This window comes from Canis lupus, chromosome 14, assembly GCF_011100685.1.
Source record: "Canis lupus familiaris isolate Mischka breed German Shepherd chromosome 14, alternate assembly UU_Cfam_GSD_1.0, whole genome shotgun sequence".
Classification (NCBI taxonomy): Eukaryota; Metazoa; Chordata; class Mammalia; order Carnivora; family Canidae; genus Canis; species Canis lupus.
Window position 1 is genome coordinate 6,497,370 of NC_049235.1, and position 22,483 is coordinate 6,519,852.

At 44.5% G+C, this 22,483-nt stretch overlaps 2 protein-coding genes across 2 annotated transcripts in view; both read right to left on the bottom strand.

The window, feature by feature from the left end:
- Window positions 1-1,876: 1,876 nt before the first annotated feature.
- Window positions 1,877-22,472, bottom strand: CPA2 (carboxypeptidase A2). Its single transcript, XM_038556524.1, has 11 exons — window positions 22,314-22,472; window positions 20,147-20,228; window positions 19,344-19,478; window positions 18,436-18,531; window positions 16,643-16,744; window positions 14,495-14,593; window positions 13,085-13,195; window positions 11,857-11,947; window positions 10,084-10,283; window positions 7,694-7,778; window positions 1,877-2,111 (listed from the first exon to the last, which is right to left on the bottom strand). The coding sequence occupies exons 1-11, from the start codon at window positions 22,376-22,378 to the stop codon at window positions 1,924-1,926; spliced, it is 1,254 nt and encodes a 417-aa protein (XP_038412452.1). The 5' UTR covers window positions 22,379-22,472; the 3' UTR covers window positions 1,877-1,923.
- SSMEM1 (serine rich single-pass membrane protein 1) overlaps window positions 22,380-22,483 on the bottom strand; it is a 32,410-nt gene continuing 32,306 nt past the window's right edge. Inside the window, exon 5 of the mRNA XM_038556528.1 lies at window positions 22,380-22,455. Coding sequence (XP_038412456.1) covers window positions 22,413-22,455 — 43 coding nt within the window. The 3' untranslated portion in view covers window positions 22,380-22,412. The remainder of the gene's footprint in view (window positions 22,456-22,483) is intronic.

Sequence of the window (22,483 nt, forward strand, 5' to 3'; positions counted from 1 at the left end):
TTATAACTTGTTATGAATCTGACACCTAACTCTTATGACTCCACTAAAAAAGTAGAAATACATGAGGTCAATGGGATAGGAAGAAGTGTTAATGTGTATAAAATATCAGTTTTCCTTGGGATCTGAGTAAAGGTAAGTCTTAATGGTATTATTAATAATGAGGCTTTCTTACATTTGCTAGACTCTGAGTCTGGTGTCCTTTCCACTAAATCTTATCGGGATAAATGAAAGGCACTCATGATCTCCACGGCTTCTTCAGGGACTCTAAGGCCTTTGAGTGTGTTCTGGGAGCTCCAAATCCTCAAATTCAGAGCCCCAAGCCCAAAGCCTCCTCCATCCCACTGTCCCCATGGTCTATATCATTTTTTTCTGCTCTTGCTCAAGGGCAGTGGATACAACCAAAAGTCATAGTTGAGAGTGTTAAAGAAAAATTGTTCCAACACTTGTCAAAACTGTAAGGAGGATTTTATTCAAGATTATTGCAATAGAGCTCTCACAACAGAAGAGAGTGTGTTCAACTCCAAGTACAGTAAAGACAGCAGAGTGAGAGGGGTCAGTAGATGGAAAACTGCTGAGAGGATACATCAAGGGTGGGGGGCTTCTTGTTTAACTGGACTCACAGGGTTCTTGCCAAAAGCAGACCAAGGGCTAAGTCATCAAACGTGGAGGATAAGGAACTCAATCAGATATCAAGGACTAGGGGATGACTTAGCATGATTCTTTGCTAGACTGACAGGACCCAAGGACAAGGCCCTAGTCAAAAACAGGACTCAAAGAAGCCTAAGTAAGTTTGGGTTCTTCATCAGGAACTATGGAGCTGGGGGCTTTATCAGGACTCTTTCATCCTTCCAGCACTGAAACTGAACTCCTACACCCACCCTGGTCCAAGTCAAAGGCTGGGTTCTGAGATAGATTTCAGCTTTGAAATTAGTAACTAGAGAAGGTAAGAGCTGAATCTGCAAGAAATGTGAAGTAAAGAATTAAGTACTCAGAATTATCTAGGGAAGCTGAAATTCACTTCCCACCTTCTCCTCCTAAAGAAAACCATCAACACGAAGAAACTCTCACACCTTAATGGAAGTGAATGCCTAAAAAGAAATTATATAGAATGTGAGACCCAGGTTTGATGGGGCAGCCAGGAGGAAATGAGTGTCATTGGTTTGGGTCTCCACTTGTTTTTATAATGCAGCATACTAGAAATGGGAAAGAAAGCCAAAAGCAACAATGGGACCAGAGGATATAGCACCTAGGACACTGTATGGTACCATGTAGTTGCTTAATTAGTATTTATTAAGTAAATAAACTTGAAAGTCCCTTCCTAACTCCAAAATGCTACTCTATTAAGGTGAAGGGGCTGACCCACACCACAACACAGATGTATCTGGAGGACATTATGCTAAATAAAATAAGCCAGTCACAAAATGACAAATACCGTATGATTCCATTTATAATGAGATACCTGAAATAGGCAAATTCATACAGAAGGAAAGAATAAAGGTCACCAGGGACTGAGGAGAGGGAGAATGGCCATTTACTGCTTAATGGGTACAGAGTTTCAGTTTGGGATAATGAAAAACTTCTGGAGATAGATGGTAATGATGGCACAACCTTGTGAATGTACTTACTGCCACTGAATTACACACTTAAAATGGTGAAAATGGTCAATTTTACGATGTGTATATTTTACCACAATTTAAAAAAAATTTTAAACAATGTTGGGAGCTCTTGGCTTAGGATGAGGTTTTTTTTCATTTGTTTGTTTGTCTTTAAAGATGGAGAGGTACAGTTCAGTGGCTTGCTATGTTTTAGGACAACATAAAGCAAAGAAATAGTGCTCCTAGATCAGGATGAGAAAAAGGAATAATCACAACCCAACTTTGCTTCAAACCAAAGAGCTTTTAATGGTCTTTATTCCCCAGAGCCCTAATAGGGGTGGTCCCGCACATGCTCCATGATTGTCTTCAAGCCAAGCCAGGTCTCTTCAGCTGTGGGCAAGATCTGATTGGCCGGCAGAAGGAAGCCATATCGACCCGTGTCCCTCAGTTCAAAGGCAAATGAGTATTTGATGCCATAGTCATATGACCAGTCAATGCTTCCTCCGCTGGCTTGGTCTGAAGGGCAAATGAGAATAAAGTCTGGTTATGCTATTCCCCCTAGCCTCTCCAGCTTTATAACCTATTAGGCTTCACCCTCACCAGAGATAAATCAGGCCCCTCTGCATCTCTGCATGGACTTTGAGAGCAGGGATAGCTTCGTAGAGGGTCATGCTTATGACAAAATACAAGGTTAATTTGAAAAGCAAAAGGTATTATTCAAATGGACACTATACTTAGCCTTCCTTTGGTGTTTTTAGGAGCTTCTGGCTTCACTCACCCATTTGGAATCCTGCCTGCTCTCCTGATTGGCACCTTCAACACCTTAAGGAGGCCTCACCACTTCCTTCTTTAGAGGAGTGCTAGAGGTAGACATTGTTTTCTCTCGTGGGAGAGGAGGGATTACAAATAGAGTAAGAGACTTGGCCCTTGCCCTCAGGGAACTTTCAGCATAAGGGTGGAGTAGGTTTTATTCTGATATCAAATAATATACCCAGCACTTATACATGATGGGTTACACCAATAAAGTAATATGCACCTGTGTAATATGTGGCCGCTGACGTGACAGATGATAAAGGAAGGTGGCATCAGCCTACAAAAACTTAGGGCAATCATGATTCAGAAGAGCTGAGCAATGGATGGGTTCTGAGGCCCCTCCCACGGAAGGCAGGTAGAGGTCAAGTGGAAGAGATGGGGCAGAAATGAAGGAAGTCACCTAGCCCCTAAGAATGGTGCCAGACAGAAGGGGAGACCAGGGTGTTGTACCAGGAAGAAGTAGGATTAATGGTTAATATTGTAAATTAATGCAATAAATGCCTGTGATTTGTGTCTTTGCCTTCACCCAAATGATTACTGACTTGAACTGAATCTTCCTGGGTACCAAAATTACTAACTTACACTACCTGCCCACAGCCTACCCGACTAAGAGGTCCATGGTAGACAGAACCCTGGCCTCAGATTGAATCCTGATTCTGCAACTCATTAACTGGGTGACCTAAGGCACTTACCTCTCTGAATCCCAAAGGCTTCATCTATCAATAAGAGATAATACTACAGTACTTATTTCACAGTGAGAATTAAATGGGAGAATATTATATGTATGATTCCAACACTTGTTGAGTACTTGCTAAATGTATTAAGTACTATGCTAAATTGGTTGATTTAATCCCCACATGGGTCCTAAGGTAGATACCAGTATTATTCCCATTTTATAGATAAGGAAACTGAGACTCTGAAAAATTAAGTGAAGGAACTGGGATAAAGTATGTAGGATAAGCATTCAATAAATTTCAGCTGTGATTGTAACCACCATTATTGATAAACCACTAGGATCCAATCAAAAAAGTTGGACCACATGAAGGATAAGAGGTACCTGGAGAGTAATCCTAACAAGCAACATTTATAAAGTGCCTTATAATTAGTGAACACTTTTATTCTACATCCTATGTTTTGAGCCTCCCAACAACCCATTTCACAGATTAAAAAAACAAAAACAAGGGAGGACAGGTGACCTACCCAATATTACTTGGCTCCAAAGTGGCAGAACTGTAACTCAAAACCAGGCCTCTATCCCCAAGGTCTGGGTTTTTGCAGCCTTTACCTCTCAGAGAAAGAACTCAAGTAACAACTTCTCCTGGACCAAACACCTATCATAGTGCAGCAACTCAGAGCCCTTTCCAGGTGAGAAGCTACCCAGGAAATGTCTCACCCACTACAGGAGCCCAGCCACCTCTTGGGTGGAGTGAAACAGGTGTTCAGCCCAGAGCTACATGCCAATCTAGGGCAGGTGGCAAAAAGGACTTAATTGGGACTTGTTCTTAGAAGCAGTACTTGTCCAAGCTGCCATTAGGCCAGAATCAAGGATAACAGAGTCAGCTCTGGGCAAGATGCAGCCAGAATTTGCTTGATCATTAATGGTCAGGCTCTGAAAGATCAGACAGCAAACCCTGTATCTGTCTGATATTTGCCTATAAGAAATATCTATAGGGGATCCCTAGGTGGCTCAGCAGTTTGGCACCTGCCTTTGGCCCAGGGCATGATCCTGGAGTCCTGGGATCGAGTCCCACATGGGGCTCCCTGCATGGAGCCTGCTTCTCCCTCTGCCTGTGTCTCTGCCTCTCTCTCTCTCTCTCTGTCTCTCATGAATAAATAAATAAAATCTTAAAAAAAAAAAAAGAAATATCGATAACCTTACCAAGAAAAGCACACTAAAGCTCAGCCTCCCAAGGTCTCACTTGCACATGCCTAAGATAAGAAAGGTGGAAAACCAGATTCCTTGTAACAAAATGGCCAAGACCCCATGTGGAGAACAGAGAATGCCCTTCTGCTGACATTCTGAACTCCAGCCTCCACTCGAGGCTGCCCAATAGAGAAAACATGCATTCCTCTGCTTTCAGTGGCCATGATGGCCTCCTTCCCAGCACCACCAGTCAGAGGGCCCTCTTCCCTGGAGGTTCCTCTGCCAAAAGGGAGGACAATCTCACATGGAACATGGTTTAAAAGGTCGGGGCAACTGTAAGCAGATCAGCTTTCCAGAGAATATTCTAAAAAATATGTAACAAGAACTCTAAATCTGTTCATTCCATTTGACTTGGTAATCTTGCCTTGGGAATATACACCAAAGATGTCATCTAGAAGAAAAAGAAGTCTGTACCAACATGTCTGCACCAACATGGAGCAGCACCATTTAGCAAATAACACAAAGAATAGAGCAATAACCAGGATAGAGCTATCTACTGAAATAACAAACACCTAGAGTGGAAATGCATAGAACTGTACAAGAAATAACATTAACTGAAAAGGGCTGGACACAAAATAGAACATACACATTGATAACAACTAGATAAATAAATTTGTGTTCATCAACAAAATTATGAGACTGAAACATAAAATATGAAGGTTATTAGAATTCTTTTTTCCATCAAGTATTTTAAATGTAACATAATAGCAGAAAAAGAAAAGAAAAGAAAAACTATAATCTGGAAAACACCCAAACTTTCATGATCAGTAGTTTAGGAATTTCCATCAGTTGTTATAGATACGGTAAGTGAACTATTGCTCCAAGGTCACCATGATTACCATGACTAATAAGGGCGCCTTCCTTTAGATTCCCACCCTCCTTACAGATGTAGCTGTGCTGGTGCCTCCAGCATCTGCAGACTTGCTCCTCCTTTTCAAGCCTGACTTACCCACCTCTGCTTGACTCTTTCTTGTTCCTCCTCTCCCCAACTCTGCAAAGGCACTGCCTCGCTCATTTCTTCTCTCTCCTGCATCTTCCACCTCTCCCTCGCTGTTGGTCTTTTTCCCACAGCCAATAAATAAGTCTCTCATCTCAAACATCTAAAACTCTCCTTTCCTCTCTCCTCCCCTTCTCATCTAGGTTCCCCCAAAGAGCAGTCTAGTCACCAAACTTCCTCTCTCCCTTATCCCATGTGGTCCTCCAATAATTCTTCACCATGTTTATGAAACTGCTCTGGTTAAGGTCACCAATAAGCAAAATTCAGTGGTAAATGTTCTGTCCTTGTCACAGCTGACCTTTTTGTAGCCTCTCATCATTGTTAACCACAGCCTCCTTTCCAACAACTGGTTTCTTGGGCCCTTCTTCCAACCCTTGGTTTCTTGGGCCCTCTGCCCAGCCCCACTGTGTGGCCCTCCCTCACTAACCCCTTCTGCTGTCTGACATTTTGCTCCCCTCCTCCATCCAAGACTCCTCCCAATCCAAGTGATGTCCTTGCTCTCCTGTTTCCAACCATCCTGTCAACTACTTTGAAGATTCTCTCTCTCCAAGAAATCCCAGGGCCATGCGGCCCAAAGCCTATGAGACATCCCCACTTGAAAACACTACCGTTATCTCAACCTCAACTTGCCCAGAGCTGAACGCACTCTCTCTCCAATGTCACCCCTCCTTCAACTTCTGGGGGGTCTCCCTCTGTCAACGGCCCTGTTTAATGACCTTCAGTGAGAAACTCTCTACATCTAATGAGTGACAAAAGCCTTCTGGTTTTCCCTGATTAATGTCTCCCTAGATCCTCAGTGGCACTGCTCTAGCACAGATGACCATTTCCTCCTGTGAACAAGTCCTACTTTTCCTGTAGGACTTTCGTACTCCAACCCATCACACTCCAGCCTCCACACTGCTGCTAGTGTGTTTCATCTAAAACAGAATGCCTCGGGCAGCCTGGGTGGAGCAGTGGTTTGGCACTGCCTTCAGCCCAGGGCGTGATCCTGGAGACCCAGGATCGAGTCCCACGTTGGGCTCCAATGCATGGGGCCTGCTTCTCCCTCTGCCTGTGTCTCTGCCTCTCCCTCTCTCTCTCTCTCAAAAATAAATAAATAAAATCTTTAAAAAAATAAAAATAAAAATAAAACAGAATGCCTCAACATACTCACTGCCTGCTGAAAACTCCAATGGCTTCCAGTATCCTTAGAGTTAAATTTTTAACACCTTAACATGGCATCCAAAAACCTGAATGCCACTCCCCTTGTTCCCACTTTCTTTCAATGGTCCCAAACCCCCTTGTGGTTCGCAGAGCCCATCATGCAGTTTCTTACTTCTGTGCCTTTGCCCACACTGGTAAAGAGCCAGAATGACCCATTCTTTTCCCTTCCAGTTACTATTTGGCAAGCAACCATCAAAATTCTGCCCTCTTCTGTATGTAGCTTTTCCTGATTCTGCCACTGTGAAATCCTTCTAACTTTCTAACACTTTTGTACCATGTATAGCCCACAACTGCACACAGCATACTGATGTTCATTTGTCTTCCTGTTCATCTCCCACATTAAGCAGTGAGTTTTCTGTAACTTATCTATGTCTGTAGTACTTGGCATAATGATTAGCACATAGTAGAGGCTTAATAAAAGTGTGCTGAATAGAGTGAGTGCCTATAGGAGGCATTTGTTTCCAAAGGGTCCATGGGCGTGGAAGCACTAGGAGATTCCTGAGCACTTAATTGGGGTGTCTTGAGTTTCTGGGTTTGTCCATAAGGAAGTGGGGAGATTCCTTTGGGGTACTCACAATCTGAATGGGTGCATTACAATTTCCCACAGCACTCAGTTGTTTCTTGTTTCTATCCCTCCACTGTTGGAGAGGGGAGCCTCAGAAAGTCTGAGAACAGGCTCCCTAGCTTTATTCCTGACATTGGCGGTATTCCTGACTTGTTCTCCCCTGTGTCTCCCCACATTCTATGTGCACGAATGGCTGCAACAAAGTCTATCCCCTGAAATATCTGGGTCCTTTTAAAGAGTCACCCCCACATCCAGTCCATGGCATTAACTCAGGGTGTAAACCCCTCTTAGACAAGAAAGGAATAATTAATAAAAGTAATGACTTAGGACTGAGTCTTGACAAAAGCTTATTTTTAGGCAAAGAGATTCCACATAACAACAGTGAGCTGTAGGGATCAGGACACACAGAGAGGCACACACATAGCTCAAATATTTAGGAAGCTCTCTGTTCCAGACATCACGCAGTACCTCATGGAGGGCAACTGGGCCATGCATAAAGACCTATCCATTGCACATCAGGGCACTAAAAGGCTCTGGCCCCAAATCACATGGTGCCCATTTAGTGGGTCATTTGTAAATACACACTAGATACTTACAGATGACTGAGCAGATAGGTCCCACTTTGTACTTGGTACCATGCAGGCTGGCCAGAGATTGGGCAGCTTTTTGGGCCACTTCATTCTAGAGTAAGAGAACCAAGGAAAGGTAGATGGATGACATTTGCTTCTCAAAGAATGGACTCTCAAGAGCAGAACATAGAATGGGACTGTCTGATTAACTGGGCCTCTCTGGTTAACTGAGACATAAGCATAATGCTCTTTCGTTTCAGTCATTTTCACCACGAAGCAAGCTTTAGTTCATTAGTTCACTTCTGTTGGCTTTGAAAATACAACATGAAGACCTCTATTGTTTATTCGGTCATCCAGGTGTTTGCAATAACATACACTGAGGTCATTATTTTGCCACCAGCTCTCCTGGTTCAGGGGTAGGATGGCAGTAGGGGCTAAAGAGAATACATACTGACCCCAGGATGTACCCGGGAAGTTGATTTTTTTTTTTTTTTTCAAATAGATCCCTACATTGGCTTACCTCCCTATGATTGTCTCTTTTTCCAAGAAGTAGAGCTCAGCAAAATATTTTCCATTATTTGAGGGTTCCAATTTTGACTGATTGAGGCTTTACTGTCCTTGCTAGGGATAAATGTAAGGTCTTGAACTTGGGTCCAGGAAAACAACTGTACAATTACCAGATGGGGGAAACCTGGCTCGGCAGAATCCTCAGAGACCCTGGGGGTTTCAGTTGTCAATGAGCCCAACATGAGTCAACGGCATGGTGCTACTGCCAAAAAACTAATGTGACCCTCAACTGTTTAAGCAGAAGTGCACGGTCTGGATGAGGGTCGTGATGGTCATGCTCTGCTCTGTGCTGGTTAACCCACAACACAAGTTTCACGTTCACTTCTGGGAGCTGCCTTTGCAGAACACAGACAAACCAAAGCATGTTCGGAAAACAGCGACCAGAATGGTGAGGGAACTTGGGACTACGTTAGGAGTGCTTGAAGGCACTGCCAAGTATGCAGTAGGGATACAGAAAAACCCAGGAGAAGCAGGTTACTGGTCTTCAAGTGATTAATGCATTAGCTTCTTTACAAAGGAAAATAAACTTGCTCTGTGGAGCAAGAAGAGAAACCAGGGCTGGCAGGTAAAAAAGGTAAGGAGAAGGCTTTGGCTCTTTATAGGGAAGACCTCAAACAATCAAATCAGCCCCAATGGAAGAGAATCCCCTGGAAGGTGGGAAACTGTCCACAAACACAGGCTAGATGACAATGTGGCAGAGATGGAAGCATCTGGTTTAGATAACTGAAGGTCATCTAGGTCTACTCAAAGTACCTTTTAGTTTCTTTTCAATCCTAAGGTTTTTTTCCCCCTGATTTGACCTTGGGTGGTAATACCATCAAAACCCTGAAAGCTGCCCTACAAGGCTAACATGCAACAGATGAGATGAAAGATACACCTGAATGGGAATAATTTATTCCATTTATGCCAGGAGCTGCTGACAATAACATGTTTGAGAATAAATTGACCAAAAGGTCCCATCTCAGGATTTATCTCTAACACATGGGTCTCAAAAACCAAGCCTAAAAGCCAAATTGGGAATATCTGCACATTCTCTTCAGCTGGGGATAGCTCTGGTTCAACCGTAAGAAGCCCTCTGAGATGTTGCCATCTGCCTTAAGGCTGTCACCAGTTTGCTCATTCCCAAAACAGGAAAGATGATGGAAGGCAGCAAGTTAGGGAAGGGAGTGTTTGATGCCCAACATCACACACCTGTGCAGCATTATGACAGGTCACAGAGCAGAAAGCATGAGGAAGGTATGGGGCAAAGAACTGGGAGACAGTATTATTTAGCATCCAGCATCTGTGGGCATCTGACTACAGATCTAAGACCCCTGGGTCCATGGGCAGCTTGGGTAGCTCAGCAGTTTAGCGCCACCTTCGGTCCAGGGGGTGATCCTGGAGACCCGGGATGGAGTCCTGCATTGGGCTCCCTGCATGGAGCCTGCTTCTCTCTCTGCCTGTGTCTTTGCCTCTCTCTCTCTCTCTGTCTCTCATGAATAAATAAATAAAATCTTAAAAAAAACAAGACACCCCCACCCTCCCGGGTCCAAATTCAAGTAGTTATTTCCTAAGCAACAGAAAGCACATCCTGGGAATTTTTTAGTCAAATTTAGGCGCCTGCTCATCTAGATTAAGGCAACAGTAATTTCATGAATTCTATTTCCCAAGGAAACTTCACTTGGGAAAGTCCATAACCAGTCTTTCAAGCCCCTGCTTGTATCACAGTCTTCTCAATGGTTGGACCTATTCATCTTTGTAACTTGTCACTAGTACACCATAATCTCAGTACCTGATTTCCCCACTGAAACTTACTTGTCCAACACAACGGATCTTTGTGGCTGAGCTAAAATGGCATTTCAGAAACTTACCAGTTCATCGAAATTATCTGACTTGGTACATGTATACCCATAGGGGAACATGAGCAGCTGGGAATAGCTGTGGAGGGTAATGAAGGCCTTGATTTTCCCGTGACTCTTGATGAAGTCCACTATGGATTTCACTTCAACTTCAGAGTTGGCATGGGGTCCATGGTAGGAATCAGAGCAAGGATTGTTGCTGGCTCCTGGCCCTGATGGGATGCAAAAGAAGTCCAGTAGGAACAGTGACCTTTAAGGAGATGCTGTATGGATACATTTACTGTGCATCACTAAAGTTCCTCCTCTGAAAATCAGCAAGACTGTCCCTGCATTAGATTGAGTTGCTATCTAAGGGCACAGGAGGCCACACTGAAGTGATTCTGGACACATCTCTCTTCTTTAGAAATATGGTTCTTCTATATGGCAGAAAGCTATCAAATTAGATCATCTCCTCTCTGTGGGAGTTGTTGGAAGAAAAGCTAGATTTAACATTATAGATGGAATTCCTGCACTGGGTGGGAGTTGAGCAAGCTCTCTTTCTGGGATTTCTTCCAATTCTTAGTGTCCCAGAGTAGAAGATTCTATGCATCTGTACTTCTAAATCACAAAGCCATAAATGCAAGGAACCTCTGACACCCTTTGTGCAGTGAGGAAATCACAAGTGCACTTGACAACAAGGCCACCTTTGGCCCTGATTTTCTCAGCAACTGGAATTATTCGTGACCACCAAAGTGGTCCACTGTGGCCTGGCCAGGGCTCTGAAAGCTAGAGAAACTTCTAGGGAACTGGTAGGGGCTGGGACTCCCCAGGGTCTCTAAATGATATAGACAAAGTATGAATACAACCTGTCACTTTATTTCAAGATCATTTAATAAGAATAATAACACTTCAAGAAAAAAATATCTGACATTGAATCCCTGGGTATTGTTCAGTATTTTGAATCTGATGCTTTGATTTTTTTTTTCCTATGCTAAAAAAACTATTATAAAAGTGATGAATGAACTTGCCACTCATCCATATCCTGTCACAATTCCCGAGTGGGTCTTTTCTTGGTTCAATAACTCTCATTAATTCGTCTTACAAATATTTAGTGATTGCCTTCTATGTTCCAGACACTGTACTAGATACTAGGGATAGTACACTGAAAAAGACAGTTTCTAACCTCACTGTTACCAGACCTGATGAGGAACAAACAAACAAATATCAATTCTGTGATTAGAGAAACACAGGAGTTTTAACAGGTCCCTAAAAGCATAAAGAAGCCCCCAAACCAGGCTGCCACTGAACCCCCCCCCAAAATTAGGGGCACAAGTCAACAAAACCAGAGCAGCAAGCCAATATTTTCTCTTTGAATCTGTTTTGAAAATCAATTCCTTAATCCTATTTGTACTTCTTTTTAGTTTTCTTTCTCGAAACATCCAGAGATGATGTAATGTTTCTCATCTGAATAGATCCTAACCCCCTCTAGTGGTTGGTTCAGGCCTTCCTAAGGCCTCCCTCCATTGCGCCAAGACTTTGCTCTGGAAACTCAGAAGTGAAGCCGAGCTGGGCTACAGCTTGTGGGAAAACTAAGATGTGAGACAAAATATATTAAATGCTGCTCAGAGATCTGTGACAGAGCTGCGTGCCTGTGAAGGGAATTTACTTAAGTGTTTTTCAAATAGGTTTTTAAATGGCTTCAATCCTGAATGGGCTTAGCAGGCTGACAGCACTGCAGAGCCCTGCAAAGCAGCTAGCTGGCCAGACAACTTCAGGCGGTCCCTGGGGGCAAGTCCCTGCGCTCACCTCCAAAACCTGCGTCCCAATTCCGGTTAGGGTCAACACCGACACAGAAGCTTCCTGATACCTTGGACCGGGTCTTCCGCCACATACGATTCTTTAAAATCCAACAGAAAGAGAAGACAGACAAAAGAGAAAGACAGTCACTGGGCCTGATGAGAAAGTCCCTTTAGAATTCTGCTCATTTCCCTTGCTCCCTCCAGGGAAGGCCCCTTTGGAATTACACTAATCTCTCTTGCCGGCAGAGGTGTCAAATAGTCCTCCTACAGGGTTCTGAAAGGAGCTTCTTGGTCATCTCACCGAAATGAGAAGTAAATAATCCCCCATCTCCTCAGATCAATACCTGCCAAACCGTCTTCTATAGGACGCCAGTTCTATTAAACTTTAACAATAAAAAAATAAAAATAAAAACAACAACAACAAAGTGGGGAGAGAACAAGAGTTCTGTAATAGAATATTTCAGGAAGATATAGAGCTAAGTTGGCTAATGTACCTCAGCACTTCTAAGGGTTTTTTTTTTTATTTATTCTTTTGCGTTCTTTAATGCCGCTCCAGGATGGGGGTACAGTGGGCGGAACTTCCCAAACTTGACCGTGGAGCCTCTATTCACAGGATATCTCATGAGATGAGTACAAGTTCTTTCTGAACACACGTTGAAAAACACTATCGTCATCAGTTCTCTCCAAAAATAAACCTGAAGCTCTGATTCACTTTGAATATACGTGGGGTCACAGTTACCACTATGGTGTTCCGTAATGAGATTTTAAAGGGGGAAAAATACTACGTAATTTCTTTTAGTGATATTACAGAGGATTTCTTTTCCAGATTGTAAGTAAAACGCTAAATACGTTGTACTGCCTACCCAAATCCTACTGCAATCTAATTGTCAGCAGGTAATATCCGCCTCCTCTTTTCCATCAATCCCACCACAGGAAAAAAAAAAAATGCAGAGAGAACTGGAACAAATCTCCTAGGTGACTCACGGTGAACACTGAGCTCTAATAGCCCGGCCTCACAGCTGAAATGGGTTCTGACTGAGGCAGTATGTAAAGACATCGTGTGTTGGAATAAGAGGTGATTATTCCACTCCACTCTATGCCTCAGTTCAGGGCTACTACTGAGAAATTATGCATCCCACTTATGGTAAATCCAGAACAGAAAGGTTACTTTTGTTTTTTAAGTTCCTACACATCTCCATAAATTCTTGTTGAAGAAGAAAAAGGTCCAGGCTTACTTTGGTTTGAGAGAACACATATCCATCAGGATTTGTGACCGGCAGCAGGAAGATATCCATTGTGTCCAAAATGGAAGTGATGGATGGATCATTTCCATAATCAGAGGCAATCTGAGCAGAGACAACATATATGTCAATTTCACACTCCCCTTTCACCAGGGAACACAGGATGGAGTACTAAGGTAATGTGTTTTTTTCAAACATGAACTAGATACCACTACTGGTCAATGAGAGCCTGCCAGGGCTACCTCCCAGTCTCCTGTGATGTTTAATATGCCAGCGTCTATATTTTTATTTCCAGTCAAAATCATTTACTGACATTAAGTAAAACTCAGATATCACTTATCCATTCTCTCTCAAAAGCAGAATTCTTTCTATTCATTCTGGGAAAGCATTTTGCAAAGGTGTATGTGGTTTATACAGATCTATGAACCAAAGACATTTTTTTTCAGTTTTCCTTCATCATCACACAGGCTAGCTTTCCAAAAGTACTCACAACGAACAACAGATTACTTAAATGTGTAGAGACTTTTCTGAAGCTACAGAGAACCGGTTAAATTCCATTTGGGGAATTAAATTTCTACTTGCGATCAATTGCAGTAAAGTTGAAGTTTCTGCTGGATTAAAATTTATTCATTTCCTGTGCTCAGCCATCCTAAGGCATTATTATTCAACTGTTAAATATCCATTTCATAATACCCTAAAGGTAACTGCATTTTAATTGAAGGGAAAAATGTATCAGTCAGTATGCACGTGGTTGCACATGCTTGAATGATCTGATGTGGATTGATTTCCTTTGCTCATGAATTAACATTCTGATTTATAGCGTGTCATTTTTGAATTACTTAAGCAATACCAGTCTAGGTCACACCCAGCCCAGCGTCCTGACTCTAATTCCAATGAACATGTGGAAGAAAGGTATTGCGACACTCTGACTTAAGAATCAGATTTGGAAAATTTTCAGAAAAACCCAGAAACCCTTAACCAATTTCACTTTAGATCTGCAGGGCAAAGGAAAGTCTTCTAGCACCTGTTTATATTCTCCATCTGAGCCCCTTTGGTGATTTTATAGATTTCTAGCACATCGTCCCTCAGCCCGCAAGGCCCCAGGCAGCAAAGCAATTTTTCTCTACTCTGTTCTTATGCTGAAATCTGACTCCTGGGGTCCTTACTTACCACCCTCTCAATCTCTTCTGGCTGTGTCTGTTAACAAAGCACACAGTGGCCGGCAGGCAGGCCCGGGGACAGTGCCAGCATGCTGGCTGCAGCAATACCGCAATCCCAAAAAAGGTTGAATGGGCCTGTTTCCTGCCTACGCAAAGAAAGGCTCTACAAAGACCCTTGCGTGGTTAGGTGGAGCCTAACCCCAGAAAGTCAAAATAATCGAGGAATTTTAGGGGAAAAAATGACCTTATTTGCTGTCCACAGTGCAGTGGCTTGTGTAACCCACTCGCGAGCATGGATCCCGGCATCCAGCCAGATGGCCGGCTTGTCTCCTCCAGTGCTGAACTGTAAAACAATGTGGGAAATGTGAACAGCTCCCACTGCTGTGGGCTCCTGTCCCCCCTCTCTTCCCCTGGGGCCTATCTGTCCCTCTTTCTGTACTTGACGTGATGGAGAGAGAAGGAGGAGGTGTAGAGGTGCAGACAGTGATGCTGTAGATAAACTCTTATTTCGCGTGATTTTTCTGGTCCCCTTGCTTTTAATATGACTTTAAATGCAGGCTAACAAGAGGGCATTGGCTTTTTCTCCTGCGATGTTTATAAAAAGAAACGCGTTGCAGATAATGTAATGACATGAAAAGTATGTTCATCGTTTGTTCTAAATTTTATCAAATGGGTTACAGAATAGTATGATGCCTTTTTCTTTTAAAAGGCTAGCTCATGTATGTATATATATGTATGCACACAGACATAAAAGAGGAAAGAGGGGAACAAAGAGAGAAATAGCAAGATGTACAACAAAATATTAACAGCTATCACCCCATCGAATCGTCATGGAATTAGGAATATGGGGATGTTTTTCCTTTTTCATTTCTCTTTTTTCTGATTTTTACAATAATTGTTTAATTTTTGCAATAAAAATGCTTGTGATAACCTTTTGAGTCCTTCATAAAAACAGGATGCTAGGCTCTGGATGTGCTTTCCAGAGTTTAAATTTTATGATCTAACTGTCTTAGTTTTATTTGGAAGAGTGGCTTTGCCAATTGGATCAGTAAATGGGGAGGAAAAGATTATTTTTGCACCATCAACTTCTATCTCTGTGCTGCATTCTAAACATAGCAGATAAGGTAAATGAGAAATGCAAATCCTTGCTAAAAATTACATTTCATGGGCTTCAAGAGTTTTAGTTATAAGTGTTTCATGTCTTTTCCTTCAAAGAGCTCAATTGTAAAAAGCCGGGAACTTTCAAAAACATGTAACATTCTCACCCCCGAGGTACCCCAGGGAAGAGGAGGCAGGACAATCCAAGGGAGAGGACAATCTAGGATTTCCTGGCCCCAGGGTGGGAGAAACAGAAACAGGGTAGAGGAATTTTTTTTTTTTTTAAATAGGTAGTAAATATTAGCAAATGTAGCACCGTGTCATAAAGTAGGCAAACCACTTCTCTCCAGTCTGCTTTGGGAGAAACACTCTGGAGAAATCCATCTGTCCCAATGAGTCCGTTGGTTCTCAGCCATAACATTTCCAAATTTAGTAGGGAGTTGTGACATTATCTCTTTTTTTTTCTCTTTCACAAACTCTTTCTAGGAAACCTGGTAAATAAATTTCACTCTTTTTTTTCTGGACAAAGTGAAAAAGCTTGCAACTATGAGCACCAAGGCTGTCAGAGGTTACAGGTTGGAGTAAAACCCTAACCTTTTCCAAACTAGCACCTTTTAAAAACAAATGCCTTCTCTTTCTGGGCATTTGCCTATGCAGTTTAGTTGCCCTGTCCTCCCTCCTGCACGCTTGCAGGAACGCTTCTGTTTTTAAATGCAGCTCAGGCAAGTCCTTGGCGCTTTTTTTTTTTTTTTTTTTTAAATCTCTTGGTTTACAAAAAGAGAGAAAAGAAAAGAAAAGCAAGGGACCCAAGGTAGAGAACTCCTACCTTGATTAATTACAGATTAGCTGCTCCCCCCGCCCCGGCCCGCTCCCCCGGGCCCGCACCACCACCCCCATCCCTCCCTCGCCCCGGGCCCTCGTCCTTTCCTCCCCGCCCCCCGCCCGGGACCCCGTCACCTCCTCCGTCCGCCCCCCTCGCCCCGGGCCGCACCGCCTCCCCCTGCCTCCGTTCCTATTGGCGCGGTCGCCTCTGGTTCCCTACGAGCGAATCTATCAAGATGAGAGCATTAATTCACTCCTGCAGACCTGCGTCAGCTTGCGCAGGAAAGAGAACAAGAAAAAAGCAAGCGGGAGGGGGGGGTGGGGAGGGGGAGCCTCAAAACCAGCGGGGACCGGTTAGGAGGAGACGGGGAAGGGGGGCGGAAGCGCGGTGAGGCGGAGGCGGGCTGCTGGCCGGCCCGGGAGCGGCGGCCGCTTAGAGACCTCGACGGGAACCCCAGCTGCGCCGGTGTACCTTGAGCACGTTCATGGGCCGCTTTTCAAAAGACTGGCCAATGTTCACTTTGCTCACCAGACCAGGGTACTGAGCAGCGAGGGTGTCCATTTCTTGGGAAATCTGCAATGTGTAAGACCGGAGACACCGGGCGTTGGCCGGTGAACGACGTGATGCCCCCGGTAGTGGCCTCCCCGGCTCCCCCTTCCCATTCCCTCGGGGGACGCACGCGGGACGCGGAGGGCAGCGCGGCGGACGCTGCAGGCTCGGGGACGCGGGAATCGAGGCCGAGACCACGAGTCCCCGGGCCTCCACAGGGGCTGCGGGGGGGACGCCATTTTGTGGCCGCCGAGCCGGCTCGTGCAGGCTTTGTGCCGCCAACAAAATGGCACTTCTCTGCCTTGCCTGTGGCGTCCCTCAGCCCATCTCCGAGGGGCGGCTTCCCCGGCCCCAGGCCGGCTCGCCCTCACTCCCAGAGGGACACAAATGGCAGGGGCGCCTCCTGCTCCGCCCTCCCCCCCCCCAAAAGGTGGTTGTGGAGGCCGGCGCCGCACAGGGCAGCCGGGCTGCTGGAGGGCACGCGGGGCGCCGGCCTCTGAGGCACCTCGGCGGGCGGCCACGCGGCCCGCGCTGCGAGGCTGACGGAGTCGCGGGGCAGGCGGGGCACCCAGGCTGCGGCGCGGCGGGGGCGGCGGGGGCCGTGTCGGGAGGGCGACGGCGCGGGAGCAGCCCCTGCCGCCGCCGCCGCCGCCGCCGGCCTCTGCTGTCTTAACGCCCCTTCCCCCTCACTCTCTGTACCGGCTCATGATCCCTTCGCTGAAACCCTGAGGGGCCATACAGATTTCAAATTTTTAAAAAAATTTCTTTTTTCTTTTTTTTTTTAGAAAGGTCAGAGGAAGCATCTATATTATCGACGTGGCGTCGCTCCATATGCAGGCACATTAATATCTCTGGCAGTGAAACAGATGAGTAGCCAGTCAGCTCAGGTCAGAGTTGGGCCCCAGATGAGTTTAGGTCAGGTCAGCTTTTGCCACCGAATAAATCAGGGGGGAAAATTAGTTTCAGGCTTCTTCGTGTTTGGGATGTCTGGTGTGGGGGATGAGCCCCTACCAGATTCCGCCTCTGGGCTCTGTCCTACTCCCCCACCTCTTCCTGTGGCCCTCCAACCCCCATCTCTTCACGCCCTCCCCTCCATTCCCCCACTCCAAGTCATTTGGTGCAAATGGACCCCTGTGAACCCCAAGAAAAGCTCCGTGTCACAAGAGGCAAGTACAGCCCTGCCCAGATGTCCAGGTGGCAGTGTGTGACCCAGCTGGAGGAAGGGGGCATTCTTCACACCAACAAAACTCAGGAAAGACAACGGAGGCCTCCTGACACTTCACTACCATTCGGACTCCGAGGGTTGGTCAGATTGGGAGACCCCACCCTCTGCTGAAGGTCAGAGGTGTCAGGGTGCCCCTGATTCCATCATCACCGGCAGCCATGAAGCCTAGCTCTCAAATGGCTTTGTGGGCCACACAGGTCAGAAATTGGCAAAGGGGTCTTGAGGGGAGAGGCTCCTCAGCATGAGAGGCTGTTTGTGTGCTCACTTAAGACAGTCTTAGACAATTCCAAATAATGGAATGACTCCTGGGATGGGCAAGTGGGCTTCAGGTCCTGCCTTAAAGCAGTGACACTGATACTGGCTGTGAAATCCTAGAGAAGATTGGAGAAGTTCAGAAATACTTCCCATTAAGTCACCAGATAGAAGTAAAAGCCTTGTCATCAGAGGAGAAAACAGCCCATTTCTCAGAGGTTCATTTTAAAACACTCACCTCTTCCAAAGTATGATAAGCCTCAAAGTTGAAGTTACCATTCCGTTGTCTTCTCCGATTAAGTAACATTTCTTCATTCTCTTTGTCCAACAGAACCTAAGATAAACCAGCCACACTTATGAATAGTCTATAGCAATTCATCATTTGCATCGACAATTGTGAAGGAAATGCTAACACTCAGGTCCCCAAGTCCCAAGCATCCTCTTCCTGTCCTACAGGCTCTGGGGTTATGCCTTTCCCCTATACTGGCAGCATCCTGAAAGCAGATGAGGCACTAACAGGCCTCCTGGCCAGTCAGATGCTACAAATACAGCATGACGAACAGTCCCATGGTTGTGTTATGGCTCCTATCTTTCTGGGACCCAGGGCCTGAGTTAACCCCCAGTTAAAAACTAAATGAGTGGGCAGCCCCAGTGGCTCAGCGGTTTAGCGCCACCTTCGGCTTAAGGTGTGATACTGGGGACCTGGGATTGAGTCCCATGTCAGGCTCCCTGCATGGAGCCTGCTTCTCCCTCTGCCTGTGTGTCTCTGCCTCTCTCTCTCTGTCTGTCATGAATAAATAAATACAATCCTTTAAAAAAAAAAAAAACAAAAAATTAAATGGGTAACGTTTTACTTAAACTAACACCCTTCTGTTTGCACTTCATATTTCATGCCAGAGATTGTTTTGCCCTTTCCCTGTAGTTTTTTTTTTTTTTTATTACCATATCTCACTTGCATCAAGTGCAAAAGAGAGAGGGACAGTGCCTCCCTACCCTCTCTACAGGGGTAGCCGAGCCTGCAGGAAGGCCCCAGGGGCACCCACAAGTCTTTTCCCCTGGCAGAGGGTACCCAAGGAGAAAAAAGGCTGGACCTTCAGTTCATGTAGACCAGCAAGACTCTGGAAGAATGGTCTGTGGGATAATTACCTGAACATCTTCAATCATGGTGGAATAAGCAATTCCCTGAGACTCCAAGAAAACTTTGACTGCCTGGATGCTGACAAAGGGAACTCGGACATGGGCTGTCTCCCCGGGGATGGTGGGTAGTTTCCAAAAATCAAGCTGGAAGGAGTAAAAGGCCAAGGCAGTAAGTGGGTCATTCCAGGAAAATGGACAGCACAGCATGGATAGGTTTCCAGAAATCAATTTGTATCTATTCTACCTCCAGCCCACAAGACCAGAATCACTCTAGAATCACTCTGATGTTGCAAGAGGGTTTTTAAATATCTAAAGAGGGACATATGTGTTATATTGTTTGTCCCCACTATGGCTAGATAGATATTAAAACTGGCCAAAGGCAAAGATTATTTAAACTATGGCAGTTTTTTTCAACAGTTGACATTCAAGGAATCCATTTCATAACACAATATCAATACTGTAAATTATTTTAGGATGGAAATAATGCATTAAAGCTTTTCAGCAATGTTTCAAACTAACTTTCACGTTAGATCTCTCATTTCACTTTTATGATAAACTCGTGAGATAGAAGAATGGCATATTTATCCTCATCAGACTGAATGGGATAATGAGACTCAAGGAAGGTAGGTCACTTCCCCAGTGTCACAGAGTTGAAACTAGAGCCCAGGTTTTCTGTACCCCAGCTCCATGAGTTAGTGTTCCACACTATGTCAGAGAAGATGAGGTACAGTCCAAAGTAAGAGATCCCAATCATCGTGTCTAATTGTGGAGTAGTGACTTTGGGAAACAGAAGCTCCCTCTAGGATGGATACCTGAAGGTGTTCTTCAGCCTCCAATTCCACCAGATGTTTTATTTGTTCTTCATTCCTTGGTGTGATCTCAAGAACCTGGTCCCTAAGAATATTAACCACAGACATGACCTTAAAAGCAAAACCTGGACATTGTTTCCTGTTGCTTTCTGCCCCTGTTACTCTCTGCGTGTTGGAGGTTAATGTAGCAGTTAATAACCTCTTTGACAAATGAGAAACTAATAAATCGTATACTGACCCACATCCTCAGAACGAGGAGTTGGTAGAATGGCTTTATTTCCCCCAAGGAAATGGTATCTAGATAATAATTAAGAGGTGTACCTACTCCTGGCAGGAAGCTTGCCATTAAAGTTACCTTTCCTTTAGCTAATGATTATTTATAAAATAACACCTGCTGGTCATAAAGCAATAGCTTTTAAAACTTGTCTGTTCCTGCTTTTCAGAAATGAGGTGGTTTGTTGTTTTGGGTTTTTTTTTAAGTGGAATAATTAGTTTGGAGCTTGTAAAAGGAACAGAATTCACATCTGGGTAGACCTAAGATGTTTTGCTGTTGTTAACTGAAATGTATTAGAGTTCCATCTCCAAACCCCGTTCATGTGGCCCAAGCTTGGGCTATACCAAAGACAATTGGGACCCTGAAAAATCATGGTGTGTCTCCACACATCCATAAACACACATAATGAGGAGTAAAGGCTATCAAGGACATGTTGGCAGGAAAGAGAAGTTGCAGAACAAGCAAACACATATCCTTAGAAAAAAAGTTGGGGAGTAGATCTGTATTCGCATAGCCCTTCCTTGGCAGTAGAGGTTTCTTCTCCTCTATCCTTTCTCCAAGTAGGCTGACCTCCTGAGTCACTGCCCTGAGCATTTGTGCAGTGGGGAAAGGATTGGTTCAAAGAGCCATATACAAGGACCAGAACCCAGGTCTTCTGAAACCAAGTGCCATGCAATTTCCAATGAATGCTAGTAAAATATGTAAGTAATAGAGTGTAAGATCTTCAAGGCTCTTCTGCCTTCAAGTATCCACCTGCCAAATGATCTGAAAATTCTTCCATTTGAGTCTCATTCCTTTTAGTTAGTGCAGACACCCAGGAGCCCTCCTTTGTAATGGAAAGGCTTTGAGAAAAATACTGCTTTTGGCGAATATTTCCTGGTGTGTGTTCTAAGGAATAGTAGCCCTTTGAGTTGCTCAGCACATTTAAAAAAAAAAAAAAAAAAAAAAAGTGAGGAGGAGTTTGATGATCAAAAAAAATGGGTAAATGCAGCAACCTAGATCCCTTCTTATAGATTTACAATGCATACCAATTTAGTAAAAGTCACTAGAAATCCTATAGTTTGTTAAACACTCCAATTCCCAAATTTATTTGACCACCCACTTCTTTGAGCCAAATTTATTTGACCACTTCCTTAATTCCCTGGAACACTCTTCAAGAAATGCTGCCTAAAGCCTTTCACAGAATCTTGGAACCAAAGTACTTTGGAGCAAAGTACCTACAAAGCCACGAGTGTTGGATTTGGGCTGAAATCTGCAGCCCTGATCCTCCCGCCTCATGAGGTTCCATGGCCTGAGCACTAGATCTGAAGATGGAGAGGTCAAGAACTGATGTGGAGCGTGAAGCCCAGAATGGTCAGGAGGACATGGTAGGAGAGTAACCCATCAGTTACTGAGATGTGCTGAGACATTCAGCCAAACTGCTTTATTTTCACTCACGTCTATCATCCCTACATTCTGATCATCAGGGGAGAGAGAAATAAGGTACATGTGTTCAGATTTCGCTTTGTTTTTTTCCTTTATTTTTTTTTAAATTAATTAATTAATTTATTTATGATAGTCATCAGAGAGAGAGAGAGGCAGAGACACAGGCAGAGGGAGAAGCAGGCTCCATGCACCAGGAGCCCGATGTGGGACTTGATCCCGGGTCTCCAGGATCGCGCCCTGGGCCAAAGGCAGGCGCTAAACCGTTGCGCCACCCAGGGATCCCCTGTTTTTTTCCTTTAGATGTCATTCGTCTCTTTCTTGGGTCACTCGTTTCTGTTATTCCCCCTCTCTAAACCTAAGAGAACTTCTCTGAAAATGCTGAACACTTACACCCATTATTCTGCAACAATCCAGTGAGACTCTGTGATTCAGGTAAAAAAGTTCAAATAGGCACCAGAGAGTATAACTTACCCCACAAATGTTTCTTGACAGTAGATATGCCCCAGAAGGGCACCAAAAACCAGGATCAACTTCATGGTCAAGGGTCTTTCCAGAGTCCAGAATTCAGTGTCACTCCTGAACTTTATTTATAGTGCCCACAGCTGAGGCTGATCTGTGTAGGCCAAGTAAGAACTCGAGTG